General features: G+C 42.5%; 1 protein-coding gene across 1 annotated transcript in view; it reads left to right on the forward strand.

The window, feature by feature from the left end:
- The first annotated feature begins 811 nt into the window (after positions 1 to 811).
- LOC126267592 (beta-parvin) overlaps positions 812 to 24,222 on the forward strand; it is a 129,382-nt gene continuing 105,971 nt past the window's right edge. The window contains exon 1 of the mRNA XM_049972893.1: positions 812 to 1,324. Coding sequence (XP_049828850.1) covers positions 865 to 1,324 — 460 coding nt within the window. The 5' untranslated portion in view covers positions 812 to 864. The remainder of the gene's footprint in view (positions 1,325 to 24,222) is intronic.

Below are 24,222 nucleotides of genomic sequence, written 5' to 3' on the forward strand. Positions count from 1 at the left end.
GTGGGGAAGGGAGAAAATAGTCCATGGTATATAGTTATTGTAAAGTAAACAAACAGTGCCTTCTGCATAATAGGCAAAAAACAAAGCATAGGACCATGGATAAAGACACGCTGTATGAAACGTGTTTGGTTGTCAAGAGGGCAGTGCGTGAAACCTTCAATGACTAACACAGCAGAGCATTATCAAAAGATTCCTCACAAAACCCAAAGAAATACTGGTTATATGCAAACGATGTAAACGATGTAAGTGACAGCAAAGTTAGTGTCCTGATACTCATAGATGAAACGGGAACCGAAATTGAAGGTGCATAAAAAAATAAAAAAAATAAACAGAAATACTGAACTTGGTATTCAAATGATCTTCTACTGAGGAAGATACACATGTAACCTTTGATATTTAATGATTTTCTTATTTTTAACTTTCTAACTTAAAAAGTAAGGCGCGATTTAAAAGATAATTTATTTTCATTTATATTTAATGGATTTTGGTAACAGTAGATTCTCGCACTAATTAGTGGATAACTGCATCATATGTGAGTGATTTAGTCCATTGACGCTGTAACGAGAAATTCGCCAGGCAACAGTCGATGATACAGACGGCATTGCCTTAATTTTATCGCAGTTTTTCTACTTTTGCGTCAGTTTCAATGACTTTGGTATAATTTCACTGTAGCAGTGTAGTATGATGAATTTGTACTACCGATAATACTCAAAATGTATTTCTCTTCTGAAGTTTTGTATATATTGTTTCCACGGAATCCTAATATGGGCGCCGCGGAAGCTGCGGCCGCCTGTATCGGTTCTCTTCCTGTATGACACACGCAGATAAACTGCTTCACCAGTCGCGCTGATTACGTTGAGCGCTATGGAGGGTGAACTGGAAATGCCCGTATCTCGGACACTGTACCGTCAGTCGTCCATTGAAATGCGCGTCCAGCCAGCTTCTCCTACAGCTTCTGAATACGAGGATGAAGGCGAAGATGACAAGCCGCAGCCCCCTCGTGTGATAGACGTTACTCCTAAAATTCCCCAAAACAGACAGTGTGAAACACAGGGTCATACGCAGCAAGTTGTCCAAGATGAAGATGAAAAGTTAAAACTTGAGAAAAGTTCGGATGAAACAACACCAGCCGAAGTCAACAGTACGCAAGAACAAGCTCCAAGCAGTGAGACAGAAGAACCTGATTATGTCGTACTGGCAGTTAGAAGTGACGTGGAAGAGAAGCCTGAACAAAAGGAGGCACCAGAACGAGCACAGAAATCCGACGAGAAAGAAAATGCAAAGTGCAGAAGCAGTCACTGCGAATCAGTTGGGACACTGAAAGGTATGTGATTCATAAGTAATGAGCATATCGATAAATCTTCATTTCATATGGTGTAATTGACATGTTTGACGTTAACTATGCAAAAATGTAAACATTCTGCTAGCAGTAGATGAAGCTTCAGGAATTAATACTACACTATATGTTGTGTAAATGTTTCTACATGTTTCTTAAATAGTCTGTACTACATTATTTTTAAAAAATCAATATGGCTGCCAGTGGTGACTATGTCTCATGCACTTACGCTGCAGTGATCTCTCGAAACGTGATGAGTTACTAAATTCTTCAGAATGTTTGACATGTGAAGTTATTACTTTAAAATGCATTACCCACCATCTTCGTTACGGCTATTTCCGATTTGTGCAGTATTTATATACGTCTCTTTTTTAGGTAGAACGGACTAACATCTAAGATTACATCTATTTCTGTGTATGTTACATGCACGCTTCCTGTTATCTTTCTTTGTGTTATTTCTAAGAAACTTATTTGTTTTCGTGCTTTCTATTGCAGCGTGATGCAGCAAAGCTATTTTTTACATAGATTTTTCCAATGTTACTGAGGCTCATATACGATAACGAGAAACTTATGTGTGAATTAATACCACTAGACCAATTTGTTTCTTGCTGTATTTATCTCTACAAATAATATTTTATGTCTTAGGTACATTTAAATCTACATGACTACTCTGCAGTTCACACTTGAGTGTTTGGCCGAGGGTTCAACAAACCAAATTTAGACAGTATCATTACCGTTTCACTTTCGAATAGCACGTGGGAAAATCAAGTTCCTAAATCTTTCCGTGCAAGCTCTGATTTCAATCATTGTACTACGACGATCATAGCTCGATAGGTAGGTGGGAGTCAACAACTTATTTTTTCATTCGGAGTAAAATGGAAATGAGCGTTTGACGTCATTGGCCGGGAGGCCCCTTGCGGGGCAGGTCCGGCCGCCTTGGTGCAGGTCTCATTACATTCGACGCCACATTGGCCGACGTGCGCGCCGGATGGGGATGAAATGATGATGAAGACATCACAACACCCAGTCTCTGGGCGGAGAAAATCTCCGACCCAGCCGGGAATCGATACCGGACCCATAGGACTGCATTCTGTCTCGCTGACCACTCAGCGTTCGGGGAAGAAAGCTGACGATTGAAATTTCGTGAAAAACATGGCCGGTATGGAAAACGCCTTTGCTTTAATGATTGCCACCCCAACTCACGTATCATATTCACGACACTGTCATCCTTCTTTCGCGATAATGCAACACATGTGCCCTTCTTTGAACTTTTCTGATATCTTCCACCAAGCCTATCTGGTAAGGATCCCGTACCTTGTAGCAATACTCCTAAAGAGGACGAAAAGTAAGGTGTACACAGTCTCTTTAGCAGATTTGTTGTATCTTGAAAGTGTTTTGCCAATAAAACGTAGTCCTTGGTTTGCCTTCCCAATAATATTTTCCGTGTCATGGTTCATGTTTAAGTTGCTAGTGATCGTAGTCCCTAGCTATTTATTTAAATAGACAACCTTTAAATTTGTGTGATTTATTATGTAACCGAAACGTTATGGTTGCTTTTAATACTCATGTAGAAGATCTCACACTTTTTGTTGTTTAACATCGGTTGCCAGTTTTCGCAGCATACATGTTTTTCGTCTAAATAATTTTGCAGTTGGTTTTGTTCTTTTGGTGACTTTAGGCTAGACGATAAACGACGGTATCATGTGCAAACAATCTAAGAGGGCTGCTCAGATTACCTCCTAAATCGTGCATATAGAATAGGAACAGCAAAGAACTTTGGTGAACATCAGATATTACTTCCATTTAACTCGATGATTTTTCATCAGTTACAATAAACTGTACCTTTCTGGCAGGAAACCACAATCCAGCCACATAACTGCGACGATGTTCTACAGCCAGGAAATTTCGTTAGAAGCTGCTTGTGAGGAACTGTTCAAAAGCCTTCGAACAATTTAGAAATATATAATCAACTTGAGATCCACTGTCGATAGCATTCATTACTTAGTGTGAATAGAGAGCCAGCTGTGTTTTATTAGAAATGATATTTACTGAATCCTTGTTGTCTATGATGTCTAGATGGTTTGCTTCGACGATTTCGTAATGTTCAAACACAGTGTGTGTTCCTAAATCGTACTGCGAACAGATGCCAGTGATATGAATCCATAACTTAGCAGATCACTTCTATTTCCTTTCTTCTACAGCTACACCCATTTTCTGCAAAGCACTCTGAAGCACATGAAAGAGGGTACAACTCATTATGCAGTTAATAGGACTTCGACCCATTCACTTCAAGTGTGATGTGCGAGAAGAATAACTATAAATGAGTCCATGTGCGCTGTAATTAATCTAATCTTAACTCCACTGTCCCTACGAGAGGGATACATGGGGGTTGTAGTACATTTCTAGATTTCATCATTTAAAATAGTTTCTTGAAATTTGGAAGTAGACTTTCTCTGGAGGTTTACCGTCTATCTTCAGTGTCTGACAGTTAAGCTTCTTCAGCATCTGTGACACTTTCCCATTGGCCAGACAAACCAGTGACCATATGTTCAACATTTCTTGGTGTGCATTCAGCATCCCCTGTTATTAATATTTGATATGGATACTACAAACTTGATCAGTATTCTAGGAAAGTCACACAAGTGGTTTATAAGCAATTTTCTTTGTGGACATATTGCGTTTCCCTAGTTTTGTCAATAAAATGAAGATTGCCACCTGCTTTACCTACATCTGAGCCAGTGTGATCTTTCCATGTTATATCCCTGGAAAGAGTTACATCCAGGTATTTGTATGAGTGGACTGATCCCAATAGTGACTCTTATAAACTGTGCTCATAGGAAACTATGTTTCTTAATTTTAAGAAACGCACAGTTTTAGATTTCTGAACATTTGAAGAAAATTTCCAATCCTTGTCTACTTTGAAAATTTTTTCAAGATTCGACTGATTATTTATCAGATTGTACTTCATTACAGATAAATACATCGTTTGCGAAAAGTTTGACATTACTGTTAACATTATCCACAAGACCATCAAAATACAACACGAACAGCAAGGGTCTCAACACATTTCTCTGGAGCACTTTGAAGTTATTTTTACATCTGTCGATGATTCTCCATCCAAGATAACATGCCATGTCCTCCTTCCAAGAAACCCTGAATCCAATCGAAATTTCACTTGATACCCCATTCAATCGTACATAGCTGTGTTAGAGAGTAATTTTTTTTCGAAAATCGAAAGATACTGCTTCTACCTGACATCCCTGATGTTGACATTGTGTGTTGATTTGACCTGCGTCACTTTCCAGTTCTTAGGTTTTCGAGTGAGCATTTGTATGTGATTATTAAATATGGAGTTCTTACAACAGTATACTCCAAAAGAAATTCAAGTCAATCCTTTGGTCACCATTGACCACTTACAGCGAAAAATGTTAAGATATAACTGTAAAATTAACAACAATTTTACAGAGAAATTCTTATAATTTAATTCCACTTCTTTTAGAAATATTTTCATAAACAATCATCGATAATGTTCACCTCAGATAGTTCTACTTTCTCGTAAAATGGGTGTTTCAGTAACGATTCATAAATCCGAACTTTGATTATATTACAGGACAAGGATCAGCTACATATAGGAAGTGCTTATTTTATGTGTGTTTGCAGCCTTCGTCGGTCTGTGTCATGGTATATCAAAAATCCCGTTTCTGCCCCGTGTTGTGAAGATGTACATTTTCTTTGTATATTCTCATTTAAGTTGCTTTTGACATAAATCAATGCTGTATACAAATGTATAGATTTAGAACAGTAAATATGTTGGGCTCGATAAAGTGGGGTCATCTGTGTTCCTAGGGTTTCACTTTGCATTCTTCTGGTTAGGTTTCTTTTCTTTCTTTTTTTTAATTTTCAGAATTTTAGTGAAATAACAGGAATGTCCAAATCAGAGGGCCATAGGAAACATGTCACGAAATAGTCTACAACAACCCACAATCCATCTTTAGGTGCTCATAAGTGACTACAGTTCCCAGGTTCCAATTGAGATGCACACTCTTGCTATTCACTTGCTGACATGGCTAATATGTTCATACCTCCTTAATTTGCAATCAATATGAAAACCTAAAAATTTTACTGTTTTATTTTCTACAGCTTTAGTTAACCCCCGAATTAGAACAAGTGTTTTATTAGGATTACAAAATTGTTGATTAGAAGAAAATAAATTCATTTCTAGTTATAACTTTTCGTATGTTGCGTGATGCAGTTCTGGTGCATCATGGTGTGTATTGAGTAGTGTCGTGTCACCTGCATAATAAACTACTGGTTTACCTCGTACCTAGTTTGGTAAATCGTTAACTGTAATGATGAAAGAACTGTAACACGGACCCCTCTGTGGCACTCAAGTCTGAAGCTTTCTTCAACGAAAAGCATCTGTTTTTAATCGAGAGTAACTTGTTTACTATTCCTTACATATGACATGATTACAGCTAAAGATGGTTTTCTTATGTCATAAAATTCTAGTTTTGCAAATAATGTGTCAGAGGGTATATAGTCAAAAGTTTTGCTGAGATCACAAAGTGCAACAGATACCAAATCCTTATTTTCAAATGCAGTTAATACTTGGTTAACAACTTAGTGATAGCATTTGCCATACTTCTACTGTGTTGGAATCCAAATTGTCTATTGCAGATGAGAACATGTTTTTCGAAATAGGTATTTATCTGCTTGTACAACATAAAATCACTAACTTTGGGGCAATAGAAAATCGTTGGTAGTTACGTTTGTGAAGTAATAGGCGAATTGTGGCGGCCTGAAGATATTCTTCTTATGTTCGGAGTTAGCGTAGCCGCACGGGCCGCTCGGCGGGCGCGAGCCTCTCACAGGCCGACCACCATGGTCGGCGGACGTGGGCCAAAGCAAGAGGGGTCCAGACCGATCGGGTGGCTGGGAATTCCATGTTGACGCTGTGACGAGGACGGTGCTTTGTGTTGATGAAGGAGATGTCAATGCTGAGAGTACCAAAGATGGCGGACTTTGTGAAACCTTAATGGCAGACATTTCACAGTTCTGATAGAACTTAGAAGTACCCAGATGAATCATGATACCTCAAAAAAGGAACAGGTACATTACCGTTATTTGCACGACGACTCTGATGGCGTAATCAGATTTTCAGTATATTTATTAGTTTAAACTTTAGTATCAGATGATAAATTATACAAGTAACACCCAGCAACGAATTTCCAAAATCTGAACGGTTCAAACGATTTCGTCGATTTACATGTCTTTAGAAAGCTATTAGTGTAAACCTAAATTGGTTTGATTTACAGGCATGTAACTTAAATAGTACATGAGTTATTGGAGGTCAAAGTGGCTGATTACTATCGATCGTGTCAGGCCATAAGTACTCCACAGTTACACGAAAAAACGGTAGCAGCATGCTTTTAAATATATTTATTCATCTATGTCTTTGTTTATATCCGATATATACTATTCATGAAGAAATTGGTTAAATATTTACTGTGTTTTAGAAAGCACAGAGACATTAGTCTACTGGCCTACATTTTGTTGCTTTTCCTTTGATATATGTTTATTTAATTTGTTTATGTATTTAATAATGTGTCTTTGAGCGTGTTTATGGTCCAGCCATAGGAATATTTATTTAATTTCGAGTTATTTAAATGTAAATCCAGCATGTCGTATGTGTTTCAATATGTTTGTGAGTGCATGTTGGCTTGGAAACATGGAGGGAGCTCTCTAGCCATTCACAACGCTCGTTACTAGGAGAGACGTATGAAGGTTGGGGAGGAGCATCGATTCCGGCGAGGACAGGAGGTAGGTAGCTCTGAGCAGTGCAGCAGTTCTGGAAAGGGCGGCACAGTACACGGGAAGTGCTGGACGCGACGGCGCGACGAACGCGGAGTCGCCGGAAAGACTTGGACAGAGGAGCAGTTTGTACGTGGTCCGGAGGATAGAAATATTTCGGAGTGCCATCCTGTGCTCTTGAGTGATTTCCGTGGCTTCTGCAGTGAAGATGTAGTGTCCATTCAGAAGTGAATATCTCACGAGCTATGTTGTTGTTCATAACTAATTACTCGAAGTTATTGTTTCCCTGTTATTCAACTTATATTTTATTTAATTGCTCGATCATCGACACCAATTACTGTTTTGCAGAAATATACCGCATTCTCAAAAGTATTCCTACTAACGTACTCATAATTTAAAGTCGTTAAGATAGTACCTGTAGGTTTTATTTAATTGCAAACTTTCATTTATAAATTTATATGTTACTTTCATAATTCGCAATTTCCGAGTGATAGAAACCTTCGACCATTCGATTCATGTGTGTATTCTTATCGTATACTGTAAACTCAGCAGTAATTGGCCTGTAACATTGCAACTACATGTCCCATCCCCTAAACAACGAAACCAGCCAAAACTTTTAATATTTCAACGTTGAGTCGGAGGGTACGTAGTTGAGGGCCACACCTCATTTTATTTACTATTGAAAGCCCGCACGGTGCAATGTTTATCTCTATTTTTAAAGACTTTACCATTTTTGAGTGCATCAGGAACTGGTATACGATCTGGGTCAGAAGACTTGACTTTATTAAGTGACTTCAGCTGATGCGCCACACTGACGGTATTTGCTTGTAAGTTATTCATGTTGACAGCTGTTCCTGATTCGAATTCTGAAATACTTCCTGCATCTTCTTCGGTGAAGGAATTTCGGAAAACTACGCTCAGCATTTCCGCTCAGTGGTGCTTTCGTTGGTAGCATTATCATCGTTATTGCACAGTGGAGGCATTGACTGCGTCTTGCCATTCAATCACATTCTCTTTGGATTTTCTGCTATATTTGGAATTTCGTTGTGGAAACTGTTGAAAACATGCCACATTGAAGTCTGAACTAGATTTAGAGCTTTTGTAAGCCATAGGAAATCTTGGAGTTTTTGCATTAATTTAAATTTGTTATTGTTTTTCGTTTCTTCTGCGGCAGTGTCCTCACTTGTTTTGTGCACAATGCGAGATCTATTCCGTCTTTTATTAATTTACTTGGCATGAATTTCTCAACTGCTGTCAATTCTATTTCTTCGAATTTAAGCCACTTCTTGGGTAAACTTACGTAGACAGTTTGAAAGGGGCGGAGACTGCCTCTTAGAAAGGTGTCAAGCGAATTTTTATCTGCTTTTGCTGTGGTTTAGCAGACGGAGCAGTAGACTCTGACCAAGAAGTCCTGAGATCATGCCCCAGGTAGAGGTTTTGCCTCCTTTTAGTCCCTTTAAGACTACCCTAGGTACACATTTTTTATTAAAAGATTAGTTGACACTTACGAACTTCTTTAAAAATGGTTTATTGTGTGAAAGCTTTGCTCCAAGGAAGACATTTAGTTTATATTTGAAAGCTCTTGGGATTTTTATACTTTTAACTTTATCTTTATTGTACATCCAATTCCCAAGTGCAGCAACTTCTATCATAAAATATTGTCCTGCACTCAGTCGGCGACGATTCAAACAGTAAGGTGTCGACACACACGAAAAAAAGGCCAGAGCTCAGATGTTCGTGTGATGTTGGTTAATGATGTCACATGTGCACCAAATTTCACCGCTATTTTGCCTAATGCCACAGTGGACGTGCCACACGATGGGAAGGTAGTCACCCCCCCCCCCCTCCTCTCAATTAGTCACATCTAACCCCTCCTTTTGACGCTTCTGCGGTGGAGAACAGAACTGTGGGTCAGGAAAACATTTCATACACACTATCTCCCACAATCGACACAAAAAGGTCTCAATATGTGTCATAAAGGGTGTCAACGACACCACCCCTTCCTCTGGGACATTCATTCCAACGCATTTCAGTCTGAAAGGATAGTGCGCAGTGCGATGAGCAACCGGAGACGTGCTTCACAATCTTTCACACTGCTGGTCATATGCGAACTCTGATGGGTGTCGAAAGGGCTGTCTGTCCCGCCGGTGCTTATGTGTAGGTGAACGGCCTGTCTCCTTACAGGGACATACATAAGGTGCGCAAAGGGGAACGAAGATGCTGCTGAACTGGGAGGAGAGGGGGGGGGGGGGGTTAGAGGGCTCCATAGCCGTTTTATTCACGCTCATTTCAGTATTGCATCCCTACGTGCACACGTCATAGGAGATAGCAACACAGAAAGACTGAAAAAGCATAAACACCATCTGCTGTTTCCGCTCACATTCAGATTTCGAGAAATTATTTTGATTGGTCCTTACTGTTTCTACACTATATACTAGAGCATAAATTGTGGTCACTAATTTTACGGAACATTTATCTTGGACCACAAAAATTTATTTATTACTTAAAAATGAACACGAACAGTCACAACTGCAATAAACTTCTTTTTTTTATGAGGTTACCGGTTTCGGTCTGTTTTAGACCATCTTCACACCTGACACCGAGATGGCAAACGGTGGCTGTGAACGTAGCAGGCGCTAGACTCCACAAAGGCTGCTCAGTTAGCTTCGTGGAGTTTAGCGCCTGCTATGTTCACAGCCGCCGTCTGACATCTTGGTGTCAGGTCTGAAGATGGTCTAAAACAGAACGAAATCGGTAACTTAAAAAAAAGGAAGTTTCTTGCGGTTGTGACTGTTCATGTTCATTTTTAAGTAAAACTGTATTCACGTTACACTCGAAACAGGACAGACCATATTCAATGGGTTGGAGCCCCAGGATGTCCTGAGAGAAGGACTGTTTGGGCTGGGGAGGGGGTCGTGCCAACAATGTCCAAGGTTATCAAGAAATTCGTCCTCTTGTTCATTGCACTACGAGCTTTCATTTTTCCATCGCGAAATGTGTGGGAATGAACGCACCAAGTAAATGGGTGGTTTCATTGACGCCCCTTATGCCACCTCCAGAGGCATTTTCGTGCCGGTTCTTAGAGGGGATGTGTCTGAAATGTTTTCCTCTGCCATCTATAAAAAACCCAGGCGATTTCAACGCTGGGCATCGCTGTTCTGATCTCCATTGAGAGACGTCAAAACAAGGCGTGAGATGTGGGTATAGGCAAAAGCAAGTCTTCTGGTCCAGACTGTATACCAGTTAGGTTCCTTTCAGAGTATGCTGATGCAGTAGCTCCAGACTAAACAATCACATACAACCATTCGTTCGACGAAAGATCCGTACTCAAAGACTGGAAAGTCACACCAATATTCAAGAAAGGTACTAGGAGTAATCCACTAAATTACAGGCCCATATCATCAACGTCGATATGCTGCAAGATTTTGGAAAATATATTGTGATCGAAAATTATGAATTACCTCGAAGAAAACGATCTATTGACACGCAGTCCACACGAATTTAGAAAACATCGTCCTTGTGAAACACAACTAGCTCTTTACTCGCATAAAGCGTTGAGTGCTATTGACAAGCGATTTCAAATTGACTCCGTATTTCTGGATTTCCGGAAATTGCGAGCTAATGGAATATCGTTTCAGTTATGTGACTGTATTCGTGATTTCTGTCAGAGAGATCACAGTTCCTAGTAACTGACGGAAAGCCATCGAGTAAAACAGAAATGATTTCTGGCGATCCCCAAGGTAGTGTTATAGGCCCTTTGCTGTTCCTTATCTATATAAACGGTTTTGGAGACAATCTGAGCAGCCATCTTATGTTTTCTGCAGATGACGCTGTCGTTTATCGACTAGTAAAGTCATCAGAAGATCAAAACGAATTAGGAAAGATACCTGTATGGTGCGAAAATTGGCAATTGACCCTAAATAACGAAAAGTGTCATGTCATCCACGTTGTTGTTGTTGTGGTCTTCAGTCCTGAAACTGGTTTGATGCAGCTCTCCATGCTACTCTATCATGTGCAAGCTTCTTCATCTCCCAGTACCTACTGCAACCTACATCCTTCTGAATCTGCTTAGTGTAGTCATCTCTTGGTCTCTCTCTACGATTTTTACCCTCCACGCTGCCCTCCAATACTAAATTGGTGATCCCTTGATGCCTCAGAACATGTCCTACCAACCGATCCCTTCTTCTGGTCAAGTTAACACAAACTTCTCTTCTCCCCGATCCGATTCAATACTTCCTCATTAGTTATGTGATCTACCCATCTAATCTTCAGCTTTCTTCTGTAGCACCACATTACGAAAGCTTCTATTCTCTTCTTGTCCAAACTATTTATCGTCCATGTTTCACTTCCATACATGGCTACACTCCATACAAATACTTTCAGAAATGACTTCCTGACACTTAAATCTATACTCGATGTTAACAAATTTCTCTTCTTCAGAAACGCTTTTCTTGCCATTGCCAGTCTGCATTTTATATCCTCTCTACTTCGACCATCATCAGTTATTTTGGTCCCCAAATAGCAAAACTCCTTTACTACTTTAAGTGTCTCACTTCCTAATCTAATTCCCTCAGCATCACCCGACTTAATTCGACTACATTCCATTATCCTTGTTTTGCTTTTGTTGATGGTCATCTTATATCCTCCTTTCAAGACACTATCCATTCCGTTCAACTGCTCTTCCAAGTCCTTTGCTGTCATCGGCGAACCTCAAAGTTTTTATTTCTTCTCCATGGACTTTAATACCTACTCCGAATTTTTCTTTTGTTTTCTTCACTGCTTGCTCAATATACAGATTGAATAACATCGGGGATAGACTACAGCCCTGTCTCACTCCCTTTCTCGCCACTGCTTCCCTTCCATGTCCCTCGACTCTTATAACTGCCATCTGGTTTCTGTACAAATTGTAAATAGCCTTCCACTCCCTGTATTTTACCCCTGCCACCTTCAGAATTTGAAAGAGAGTATTCCAGTCAACATTGTCAAAAGCTTTCTCTAAGTCTACAAATGCTAGAAACGTAGGTTTGCCCTTCCTTAATCTAGGTTCTAAGATAAGTTGTAGGGTTAGTATTGCCTCACGTGTTCCAACATTTCTACGGAATCCAAACTGATCTTCCCCGAGGTCGGCTTCTACTAGTTTTTCCATTCGTCTGTAAAGAACTCGCGTTAGTATTTTGCAGCTGTGACTTATTAAACTGATAGTTCGGTAATTTTCACATCTGTCAACACCTGCTTTCTTTGGGATTGGAATTATTATATTCTTCTTGAAGACTGAGGGTATTTCGCCTGTCTCATACATCTTGCTCACCAGATGGTAGAGTTTTGTCAGGACTGGCTCTCCCAAGGCTGTCAGTAGTTCCAATGGAATGTTGTCGACTCCGGGGGCCTTGTTTCGACTCAGGTCTTTCAGTGCTCTGTCAAACTCTTCACGCAGTATCGTATCTCCCATTTCATCTTCATCTACATCCTCTTCCATTTCCATAATATTGTCCTCAAGTACATCGCCCTTGTATAGACCCTCTATATACTCCTTCCACCTTTATGCTTTCCCTTCTTTGGTTAGAACTGGGTTTCCATCTGAGCTCTTAATATTCAGACAAGTGGTCCTCTTTTCTCCAAAGGTCTCTTTAATTTTCCTGTAGGCAGTATCTATCTTATCCCTAGTGAGATAAGCCTCTACATCCTTACATTTGTCCTCTGGCCATACCTGCTTAGCCATTTTGCACTTCCTGTCGATGTCATTTTTGAGACGTTTGTATTCCTTTTTGCCTGCTTCATTTACTGCATTTTTATATTGTCTCCTTTCATCAAATAAATTCAATATTTCTTCTGTTACCCAAGGATTTCTACTAGCCCTCGTCTTTTTACCTACTTGATCCTCTGCTGCCTTCACTACTTCATCCCTCAAAGCTACCCATTCTTCTTCTATTGTATTTCTTTCCTCCATTCCTGTCAATTGCTCCCTTATGCTCTCCTTGAAACTCTGTACAACCTCTGGTTCTTTTAGTTTATCCAGGTCCCATCTCCTTAAATTCCCACCTTTTTGCAGTTTCTTCAGTTTTAATCTACAGGTCATAACCAACAGATTGTGGTCAGAGTACACATCTGCCCCTGGAAATGTCTTACAATTTAAAACCTGGTTCCTAAATCTCTGTCGTACCATTATATAATCTATCTGAAACCTGTCAGTATCTCCAGGCTTCTTCCGTGTATACAGCCTTCTTTTATGATTCTTGAACCAAGTGTTACCTATGATTAAGTTGTGCTCTGTGCAAAATTCTACCAGGCGGTTTCCTCTTTCATTTCTTTGCCCCAGTCCATATTCACCTACTACGTTTCCTTCTCTCCCTTTTCCTACTACCGAATTCCAGTCACCCATGACTATTAAATTTTCGTCACCCTTCACTATCTGAATAATTTCTTTTATTTGATCATACATTTCTTCAATTTCTTCGTCATCTGCAGAGCTAGTTGGCATATAAACTTGTACTACTGTAGTAGGTGTGGGCTTCGTATCTATCTTGGCCACAATAATGCGTTCACTATGTTGTTTGTAGTAGCTTACCCGCATTCCTATTTTCCTATTCATTATTAAACCTACTCCTGCATTACCCCTATTTGATTTTGTTTTTATAACCCTGTAGTCACCTGACCAGAAGTCTTGTTCCTCCTGCCACCGAACTTCACTAATTCCCACTATATCTAACTTTAACCTATCCATTTCCCTTTTTAAATTTTCTAACCTACCTGCCCGATTAAGGGATCTGACATTCCACGCTCCGACCAATAGAACGCCAGTTTTCTTTCTCCTGATAACGACATCCTCTTGAGTAGTCCCCGCCCGGAGATCCGAATGGGGGACTATTTTACCTCCGGAATATTTTACCCAAGAGGATGCCATCATCATTTAATCATACAGTAAAGCTGCATGCCCTCGGGAAAAATGACGGCTGTAGTTTCCCCTTGCTTTCAGCCGTTCGCAGTACCAGCACAGCAAGGCCGTTTTGGTTAATGTTGCAAGGCCAGATCAGTCAATCATCGAGACTGTTGCCCCTGCAACTACTGAAAAGGCTGCTGCCCCTCTTCAGGAACCACACATTTGTCTCGCCTCTCAACAGATACCCCTCCGTTGTGGTTGCACCTACGGTACGGCTATCTGTATCGCTGAGGCACGCAAGCCTCCCCACCAGCGGCAAGGTCCATGGTTCATGGGGGGGGGGGGGGGGGGATGTCATCCACACATGTCATCCACATGAGTGCTAAAAGGAATCCGCTAAAAATTTAAAGGCCGTAAATTCAACTAAATACCTAAGAATTTCAATTATGAACAACTTAAATGGGAAGGAACACACAGAAATTGTTGTGGGGGAATGTTAACCAAAGACTGCGTTTTATTGAAAGGACACTTGGGAAAAGTAACAGATCTACTACGCTTACACTACGCATGTCCGTTCTCTTTTAGAATACTGCTGCGCTGGGTGGCATCCTTACCAGGTCGAACTGATAGAGTATACCGAAAAGTTGAGAGAAGGGCAGCACGTTTTGTATTATCGTGAGATAGGTGAGAGAGTGTCACTGTAACTATACAGGATTTGAGATGGACATCATTAAAACGAAGGCGTTTTTCGTTGCGGAGGAATTTACTCACGAAATTCCAATCGCCAACTTTCTCCTCCGAATGCGAAAATATTTTGATGCTAGGAAGAAACGATCACCATGATAAAATATGGGAACTCAGAGCTCGTACGGAAAGACATAGTCGTTCGTTCTTTCCGCGAGCTGTAAGAGATTGGAATAATAGAGATTTGTGAAGGTGGTTCGATGAACCCTCTGCCAGGCACTTACATGTGATTTGCTGAGTATCCATGTCGATATAGATGTAGATATAGGTACGGTGGTTTCGACTACTTTCCCACCATGTAACATGTCCACAGTGACAGGCAGAATTGTGGCAATGTGAGTTCATTAAAAACATCTTACACATCACATGAACTTCTGAGCTCTGTTCTGTTTCGCATTCGGGAGGACGACGGTTCGATCCAGCGTCCGGCCATCCTGATTTAGGTTTTCCGAGATTTTCCTAAATCGCACTCGGCAACTGCCGGGATGGTTCCTTTGAAAGGCCACTGCCGACTTCCTTCCCTAATCCGATGAGACCGATGACCTCGCAGTTTGGTCTATTCCCCCAAACAAGCCAACCCCTCTGTTCCATTTTTCGCACGTGTCGACATCTTGCTGTTTGAAGTATCGCCGAGCACGAGGACGATGTAGCAGGGCGGTACCGTTACAGAGGAAGATTGTAGGTGCCTTTCAGGCAGAAAAATTACAACATCAAGAAGAAGGTGTGTGACATAGACGAATGTTGGCAGGCATATTTCTACATGTGAAAGATGACGTCCGGAAGTCCATATCAGTTTTGCGACAGTTATATAAGAGAGGCGCTAGTAGCACTACGTGAGGAAGGAAATCATGTTTGCTTTTAATACACGCTGCAAAGATGGTGAGCGTTAGATATTTTGAGATTAGACGTGGTGAGTTGATGTTAGTCAAGAATGCCTTTACGGCGACATGGACGCTATTATAAACACCTCACTGAGGTTGGACGAGGTCGGCGAGAAGCTGGATGTTCCTTTGGCGATATTACAGAAAGACTTGGCAGGAATGTAGGAACTGAACATGACTGCTGGCAGTGGTTGTCAGGAGAACGTTGCATCTGCAGTAGCAATCTGAGCAGAATTTGACGGCCCAGTGACACAACGAACTGTTACAAATCGCTTACTTGAAGGACAGCTCCGAGCCAGACACCCTGCAGCGCGCATTCCACTGACCCCAAACCACAGCCAATTGCGACTTCAGTGGTGTCAAGCGAAAACTTATTCGAAGACAGGATGGAGGTCTGTCGTGTTTTCTGATGAAAGCTGGTTCTGTCCTGGTGCCAGTGATGCCCGTGTATTGGTTAGAAGGAGGCCAGTTGAGGACCTGCAACCAACATGTCAGTGTGCTCGAAACTCTGAACCTACTCCTGGAGCTATGATCTGGGGTGCGATTTCGTATGACAGCAGTACTCTCTTGGTTATCTCACGCATCCTGACTGCAAATTAGTTCATCAATCTGGTGATTCGACTTGTCGTGCTGCCATTCACGAACAGCACTCCAGGGTGTGTTTTCCAACAGGATAATACTCACCCGCATACTGCTGTTGTAATTCAACATGCTCTACATGTTGCCTTGTCGACATGTTGCCTTGGCCTTCTCAGTCGCCAGATCTGTCTCCAATTGAGCACATATGGGACATCATCAGACGACAACTCCAGCGTCATCCACATCCAGCATTAACCGTACCTGTATTGACCGATCAAGTGCAACAGGCGTGGAACTCCATCCCATGAACTGACATCCAGACATGTTGCCTTGGCCTTCTCAGTCACCAGATCTGTCTTCAATTGAGCACATGTAGGACATCATTGGACGACAACTCCAGCGTCATCCACAACCAGCATTAACCGTACCTGTATTGACCGATCAAGCGCAACAGGCGTGGAACTCCATCCCACGAATTGACATCCAGAACCTGTGGAATACCAGTCATGCACGTTTGCATTCATGCATTCAAAATTCTTGCTGTTACACCAGTCATTAATGTACCAGCGTTTCACATTTGCAATGGTTCGCTTTGCACTTACATTAACCTGTAATATTACAGTGTCCGCAGCTCGTCGTCTTGCGGTAGCGTTCTCGCTTCCCACTCATGGGGTCCGGGTTCGATTTCCGGCGGGGGCAGGGATTTGCCCTGCCTCGAGATTAGTGGGCAACAGGTGCCGATGTTAACCGTCCAAAAACTGTCTTGATTCCTGTACGGTCTACGGTAACTCAGATAGACCGCACGTGGTTTACAATCAGTGATAAGCACAAAATTTTAGGTATTCCTTTTCAAGCCAACCTACAGAGAATGACGTCCCACAATTGGCAGTTACTTCTTAATTCAATCAGGGCTCTAGCGAAAACGCATTCTCGACGACACCTTGCACTAGGATAGAAAATTCAACTTATTATGTCGTTATATTGTCTAAGATCTGGTTTTTGGCACAAATCTTCCACCTACCGAAAGAGATAGGCAGAGCTATTGTCCAGGCAGTTTACTGGCTGCAATGGAGGGGGGAGATTCTTAAGGTCTCTCACGCCACCTGCACGCTGCCACAGGATGAGGGAGGACTTGGGCTCATCGATCAGCCGGCCAAATGTGCCGCACTTCTAGTTCATCGGACACTCGCCATCTGTGACAAGCATATGCCTAGTAGCACAGCAGCGTTCTTCCAGCATCTCCAACCAGATTCCCAGGTTGCTCCTCTCGATCCAACGGTGACGCCTTTTCGATTGGCTTATGTGTGGCAGTTTCTTATGCAGGATATTTCACCAGACTGTTTGGAGCAACACAATCGGACGGCGAAGAAGCTATATGAAGCTGTTCGGGGAACACCGCCGCGGAATAAGTATGAAGCACGGCACCCACATGGACGATGGAAGATTGCTTGGCAGAACATCTCTGCCCGTTATCTGTCCCCTCAATTCAAAGCTACGTTGTATAAAGTGGTTAATAGGACAATTCCGACTAATGAAATGCTGCACAGGTTACATCTAATTCCGTCCAACGTGAGTGCCACTTGTGGTGGGGTAGACAGCGTAGAACATCGCATCATATGCTCCCGCTTCAAATCAGTGTGGGATGTCACACGGGGCATGCTGCGGCTCATGAATCGCACAACGATCGACTGTTTCGATACAGCCACCATCGTCACCCCAGATGTCGAGGCTTTTCCTGCCAGTAAACGGACGGCGACTAGCTGGATTGTCACACATGCAGCACACGCCATCTTTCACCCGGGTATTACGGACGCAGTTCAATTCCTGATGTACGTGTGGGACCAGCACCTGTGCTTGCAAGGCCATATACACTCCTGGAAATTGAAATAAGAACACCGTGAATTCATTGTCCCAGGAAGGGGAAACTTTATTGACACATTCCTGGGGTCAGATACATCACATGATCACACTGACAGAACCACAGGCAGATAGACACAGGCAACAGAGCGTGCACAATGTCGGCACTAGTACAGTGTATATCCACATTTCGCAGCAACGCAGGCTGCTATTCTCCCATGGAGACGTTCGTAGAGATACTGGATGTAGTCCTGTGGAACGGCTTGCCATGCCATTTCCACCTGGCGCCTCAGTTGGACCAGCGTTCGTGCTGGACGTGCAGACCGCGTGAGACGACGCTTCATCCAGTCCCAAACATGCTCAATGGGGGACAGATGACAGATCCGGAGATCTTGCTGGCCAGGGTAGTTGACTTACACCTTCTAGAGCACGTTGGGTGGCACGGGATACATGCGGACGTGCATGGTCCTGTTGGAACAGCAAGTTCCCTTGCCGGTCTAGGAATGGTAGAACGATGGGTTCGATGACGGTTTGGATGTACCGTGCACTATTCAGTGTCCCCTCGACGATCACCAGAGGTGTACGGCCAGTGTAGGACATCGCTCCCCACACCACGATGCCGGGTGTTGGCCCTGTGTGCCTAGGTCGTATGCAGTCCTGATTGTGGCGCTCACCTGCACGGCGCCAAACACGCATACGACCATCATTGGCACCAAGGCAGAAGCGACTCTCATCGCTGAAGACGACACGTCTCCATTCGTCCCTCCATTCACGCCTGTCGCGACACCACTGGAAGCGGGCTGCACGATGTTGGGGCGTGAGCGGAAGACGGCCTAACGGTGTGAGGGACCGTAGCCCAGCTTCATGGAGACGGTTGCGAATGGTCCTCGCCGATACCCCAGGAGCAACAGTGTGCCTAATTTGCTGGGAAGTGGCGGTGCGGTCCCCTACGGCACTGCGTAGGATCCTACGGTCTTGGCGTGCATCCTTGCGTCGCTGCGGTCCGGTCCCAGGTCGACGGGCACGTGCTCCTTCCGCCGACCACTGGCGACAACATCGGTGTACTGTGGAGACCTCACGCCCCACGTGTTGAGCAATTCGGCGGTACGTCCATCCGGCCTCCCGCATGCCCACTACACGCCCTCGCTCAAAGTCCGTCAACTGCACATACGGTTCACGTCCACGCTGTCGCGGCATGCTACCAGTGTTAAAGACTGCGATGGAGCTCCGTATGCCACGGCAAACTGGCTGGCACTGACGGCGGCGGTGCACAAATGCTGCGCAGCTAGCGCCATTCGACGGCCAACACCGCGGTTCCTGGTGTGTCCGCTGTGCCGTGCGTGTGATCATTGCTTGTACAGCCCTCTCGCAGTGTCCGGAGCAAGTATGGTGGGTCTGACACACCGGTGTCAATGTGTTCTTTTTTCCATTTCCAGGAGTGTACGTTACCGAGAGACTTTCCAGTACTTCGTGAAACTAGCACTCCAGACTATTTTTCCGAAATTTGTGTCTACTACTGTGAGATTGTGATGCAAGACTGTGATGGATAATAGTTAACATTGTTTTCCGCACAGTTTGTTTCTGACCAGCTGCAGTACTGTTCATCTTTACTTCAGACACAATAGGATTGGTACATTTCTCGATACTCACCTGTATGTATATGCTAGTAAGTATGTATTACTTGAAAGATGGTCGTTATTTTGTATTTTGTTGAGGCAAGGCATGAAAATTGCTTACAAAAAGGTGTAATGTACTGTAAAGATATAAAAATAAAGTAATTGTATAAAAATTGTTGTGTCACCCTCATCATCATCATTCATCCCCACAACGGTCGGAGGAAGGCAGTGGCAAACCACCTCCGCTAGGACCTTGCCTTGTCAGCGGTGCGGGTCTCCCGCATCGTCCTACGCTTCTCGCAGTATGGGGCCTCATCATCATCATCATCAGTACAACGTTAATCACTTAAACATTTTACTTAGGCAAATGATTTCCAGAAATTTCTTCACTTTAAATTAATTATGTTTAGGTGCTGCGACGTTTTTTAGACTTTGACAGGTAAAACCGTATATATATATATATATATATATATATATACTTTTCATTTCCGCAATATTTACGGTGCAAGCTTTAGGTGATACATCCTCCCTCCCTCTTTTTCTCTCTCTCTCTCTCTCTCGGTGAATCAGTGAATCACCTAAAACTTGCACTCGTATTCATGTGCAGTTTTCACAGGACAGATGGCCAGTCAGGGGCTTATGGTGTTAGCCAGTCAACGGACTAATAACTCTTAGAAAGTGAATTTTTTGTGGAGATATGCACTTTCTTTAAATGTAACAGTGTCTATTGACATCAACAAAATAAAAGTGGGATGAATTAGAATGTCGATGGTGTTCGTCGCAGGATTCTAGTGCGAATCGTTTACGAGATATCGAATTTTGTAAAGTTTACACACCAACACATTTTTGCGCCATTCAGCTTGTGTAGTTGCTAGGTATGATATTGCTATGTTTGATTACAGCGCGCTTTTGTGTTCCTTGAGTGGATTAGGACTTGCTAGTCAGTTAGCGTGTGATAGTACAAGCAGCAGGTCGTGGCTGGGCGATGGAATTTGCTAATGCGGAAAAAGCCAACAAGCTACTGGTGTATGTAGAGTGTAGGAAGAATACCTTTCGTTCTTGCACAGTGTATGCAGCAAGATATCCCAATAGATGTCAACTATCTCGAAAATTATTTATCAACCTCTTCAAACAGTTACATGAAAGTGGTAGTGTAACACCTAGACAACGTAGCAGAAGGAAACGAGTGACAAGAGGACAGCGGTAAATTAATGTTCAAAATGGTTCAAATGGTTCTGAGCGCTATAGGACTTAACATCTGAGGTTATCACTCCCCTAGACATAGAACTACTTAAGCCTAACTAACCTAAGGACATCACACACATCCATGTCCGAGGCAGGATTCGAACCTGCGACCGGAGCAGCCGCGCAGTTCCGGACTGAAGCGCCTAGAACCGCTCGGCCACCGCGGGCGGCTGTAAATTAATGCTCTTGCTGCTGCTGATCCACATGTTAGCTTCGGTGCATTCACAAGAGGAAGTGGTATGAGATAGGCAAGTGTCCTACACATGCTTCGTCGTCATAAATTCCATCCTTACCACATCTCTTTCCATCAAGAGCTGTATGGAAACGTGTATGAGAGTATTGTTAACTTCTGTACATGCGCATTAAGACGAGACACTCCAGATGTAGCCGGCCGGTGTGGCCGAGCGGTTCTAGGCGCTACAGTCTGGAACCACGCGACCTCTACGGTCGCAGGTTCGAATCCTGCCTCGGGCATGGATGTGTGTGATGTCATTAGGTTAGTTAGGTTTAAGTAGTTCTAAGTTCTAGGGGACTGATGACCTCAGAAGTTAAGTCCCATAGTGCTCAGAGACATTGGACCCATTTTATTTCATTTGGACTCCAGATGTATCATGTTTCTTGTTTAGCAATGAAGCCACATTTACCAATAATTGCCAGGTAAACCGCTCGAACGTGAACTATTGGTCTGTTGACTGTCCCTGTCGACTTTGTCAGTTGGAATATCAATGTCCATGGAGTGTAAACGTGTGGAATGCGGTGGTGAACAGTCAGCTCATAAGCCCATTTTTCAGAGTCCGAACACTAAATGAACACAAGTGTCGCAGCCTCCTGACAGACTATCTTGCATAGATGCTAGAAAATGTCCCTCTGCAGACTAGGAAGGACCTGTGGTACTAACATGATGACTTTACAGCCCATAGCGCACGAAGTCCTACAGCATATTTTCACGAATTGTTTTCAAATCGTTGGATTGGATGCAGAGGACCTGTAACGTGGCCAGTCCATTTTCTGATTTTGACGCCAGTAGACATTTTTCTGTGCAGAAATATGAAGGACGCTGTCTAAAAGAACATACCAAGTGTACCCAGTGACATGCAACGACATATTACTGAAACCTGCAGTTACATCTCTGCTGGAATGCTATCACATGTGCAGCTGTCTTTCCATACCAAGATGGAAGCGTGTATTGCTGCTGTCGATGGTCATTTTGAATACAACCTGTGATGGTCAATTTTCTCTGTACTGTTCAGTATCCACATAACTAGTGTATGCGCTTGTACTATTCTTTAGCGTGTACTGCTACATGTACTGTACAAGTGTTGATGTATGGACCTTTCAAAATACAATATCTCGTAAATGACTCTCATTAGGATCCTGCAACAAACACCACAAACATTTTAATTTACACTATTTTTAATTTTTTAACGTCCATAGGCACTGTTGCACTTAAAAATTGTATGTTTGCACAAAAAATACACTTTCTAAGTATTATTACAATCTGTTGGTTGGCGAACAATACAAGACCCCGACAACCACTCTGTCCTGTGGAAACGGCACATGAATAGCACTTTCCATTTTCGCAATATTTGCAGTGCAAATTTTGAAACCAAGAAAATGCACCTCTCTAATTCTAGGTGTGCACGGTCTGCAGGAAGTTGGTCTGAGGGAAAATGTTCCCTTATACCTGAGGTGATTAAAGCAAACATTCTAGAGAAGCAGAACGTCTGGGTTTGCGTCCCATTCCAGCACAAATTTTAAACTCTCGCTGTTGCATTGTCTGAAAGCCCTGTGCAGCTGGAACTCATTATTTTCTTCCTATCTTTTCCCCATCGAATTTCCTTTCCATTCCTTTCACCCCAAATATTCTTGTATATGCCACAGCTGCCTCAATGTGAGTGGTGTCTGTTCTGTTGGACATGTCTCACAGAATGGACACCACTCATATCTATAATTCTATGGGCTCAATGGCTGCTTGGTGAAACTGTTTCTGTGTGGTCATAAAACAAATGTCGAACTACTGCGAGCAGAATGTTGGGTGAGGATTGTTGTGGTGCAGCAAGCAGGAAGTAGAGAATTTGTGTCTAATGAAAAGTCTGTACGAATGGTTGAGGCAAGTAAGGCAACCTTTCTAGAGAAGCAGAGTATCCTGGTTTGAGTCCCAGTCCAGCACAAGTTTTCAGCAATGGCCACTGAATTGCTGCAATGCTCTGTGTAGCTGGAAGCCAGTATTTCCTACCTAGCTCTTTCCCATCCTGTGTTCCTCCCTTCCTTTCACCCTAGAAATTTATGTATGTCCCTGTACAGTTTGCAGCGTAAGTATATTAGCTGTGACGTCAGATGGGTGGGGAAAACCCAGGTATTTTAAACTTTGAACAACTGGGCTTTTGGATTCTAAACTTAGTAAACTTAGCACAAGTTTGGATTATGACCTCAGAAGTGTGAGTGGAAACTCAATATTTCTGAATTTCCACACATATTTTGAATTCCCTCCTATTTTATTGTTCTTTTTAATTTCCTGTGAATTTCCTAGTATTTTAAAATGGTTTCTTGTATTTCATGCTCAGCATGAATGACCTAGGCCCGTGAGCCTAGATTTTTCCAATTTTTTTGAATTTCCCACCACTTTTGAATTTCCTGCCATTTTAAAAATGACAAGTGACCTATGTTCACCATCTTGGAGTCTGGCGTCAGAGAAGTTGGGGAAATCTGGAAATTTTGCACATCATCAGGTAAGGTCATAGGGTGACATTATCGGGAATCTGGCAACAGTGCATGCTGTACCAGTATTGGTAAAGTTGTACTGTTGTGCAGTGTGAATAAGCGTTTTTTGAAGACATCCACAAGACAGTGATGATTTGTTTTTCAGCTGTTGTTTTTCCAACTGTTACAGGCGATGATATGTGGGTATCCTTCACAAACACAAAATTAAAGCCGCAAACCATGTAGTAGTGTTATTCAACTTGGCCAAAAACATCTATCAGTCTCCTTGTTTCAGATAAAAAAAAATGATAGTTACTGTTTTCAAAGAAGAGAATGGAGTTCTTTTCATTGCTTTGAAGGAACGTGGATCAAGAGTTGCAGCTGACATGTACAGGCACACATACACAGAGCCAACAAATGACAACCAGCTGTTTTGTTGGCCGAGATTTCCTTAGGCCGGTATTACACTATCAAATTTCTTTGTCAAAGATTTGATCAAAGATGTGATCAAATATTCCGTCAAGTATATTTGACAAAGTTCTTTGATGTAGTGCTAGAAGGGGTATTACACTGTCA

Source organism: Schistocerca gregaria, chromosome 4 (assembly GCF_023897955.1).
Source record: "Schistocerca gregaria isolate iqSchGreg1 chromosome 4, iqSchGreg1.2, whole genome shotgun sequence".
NCBI classification, from domain to species: Eukaryota; Metazoa; Arthropoda; class Insecta; order Orthoptera; family Acrididae; genus Schistocerca; species Schistocerca gregaria.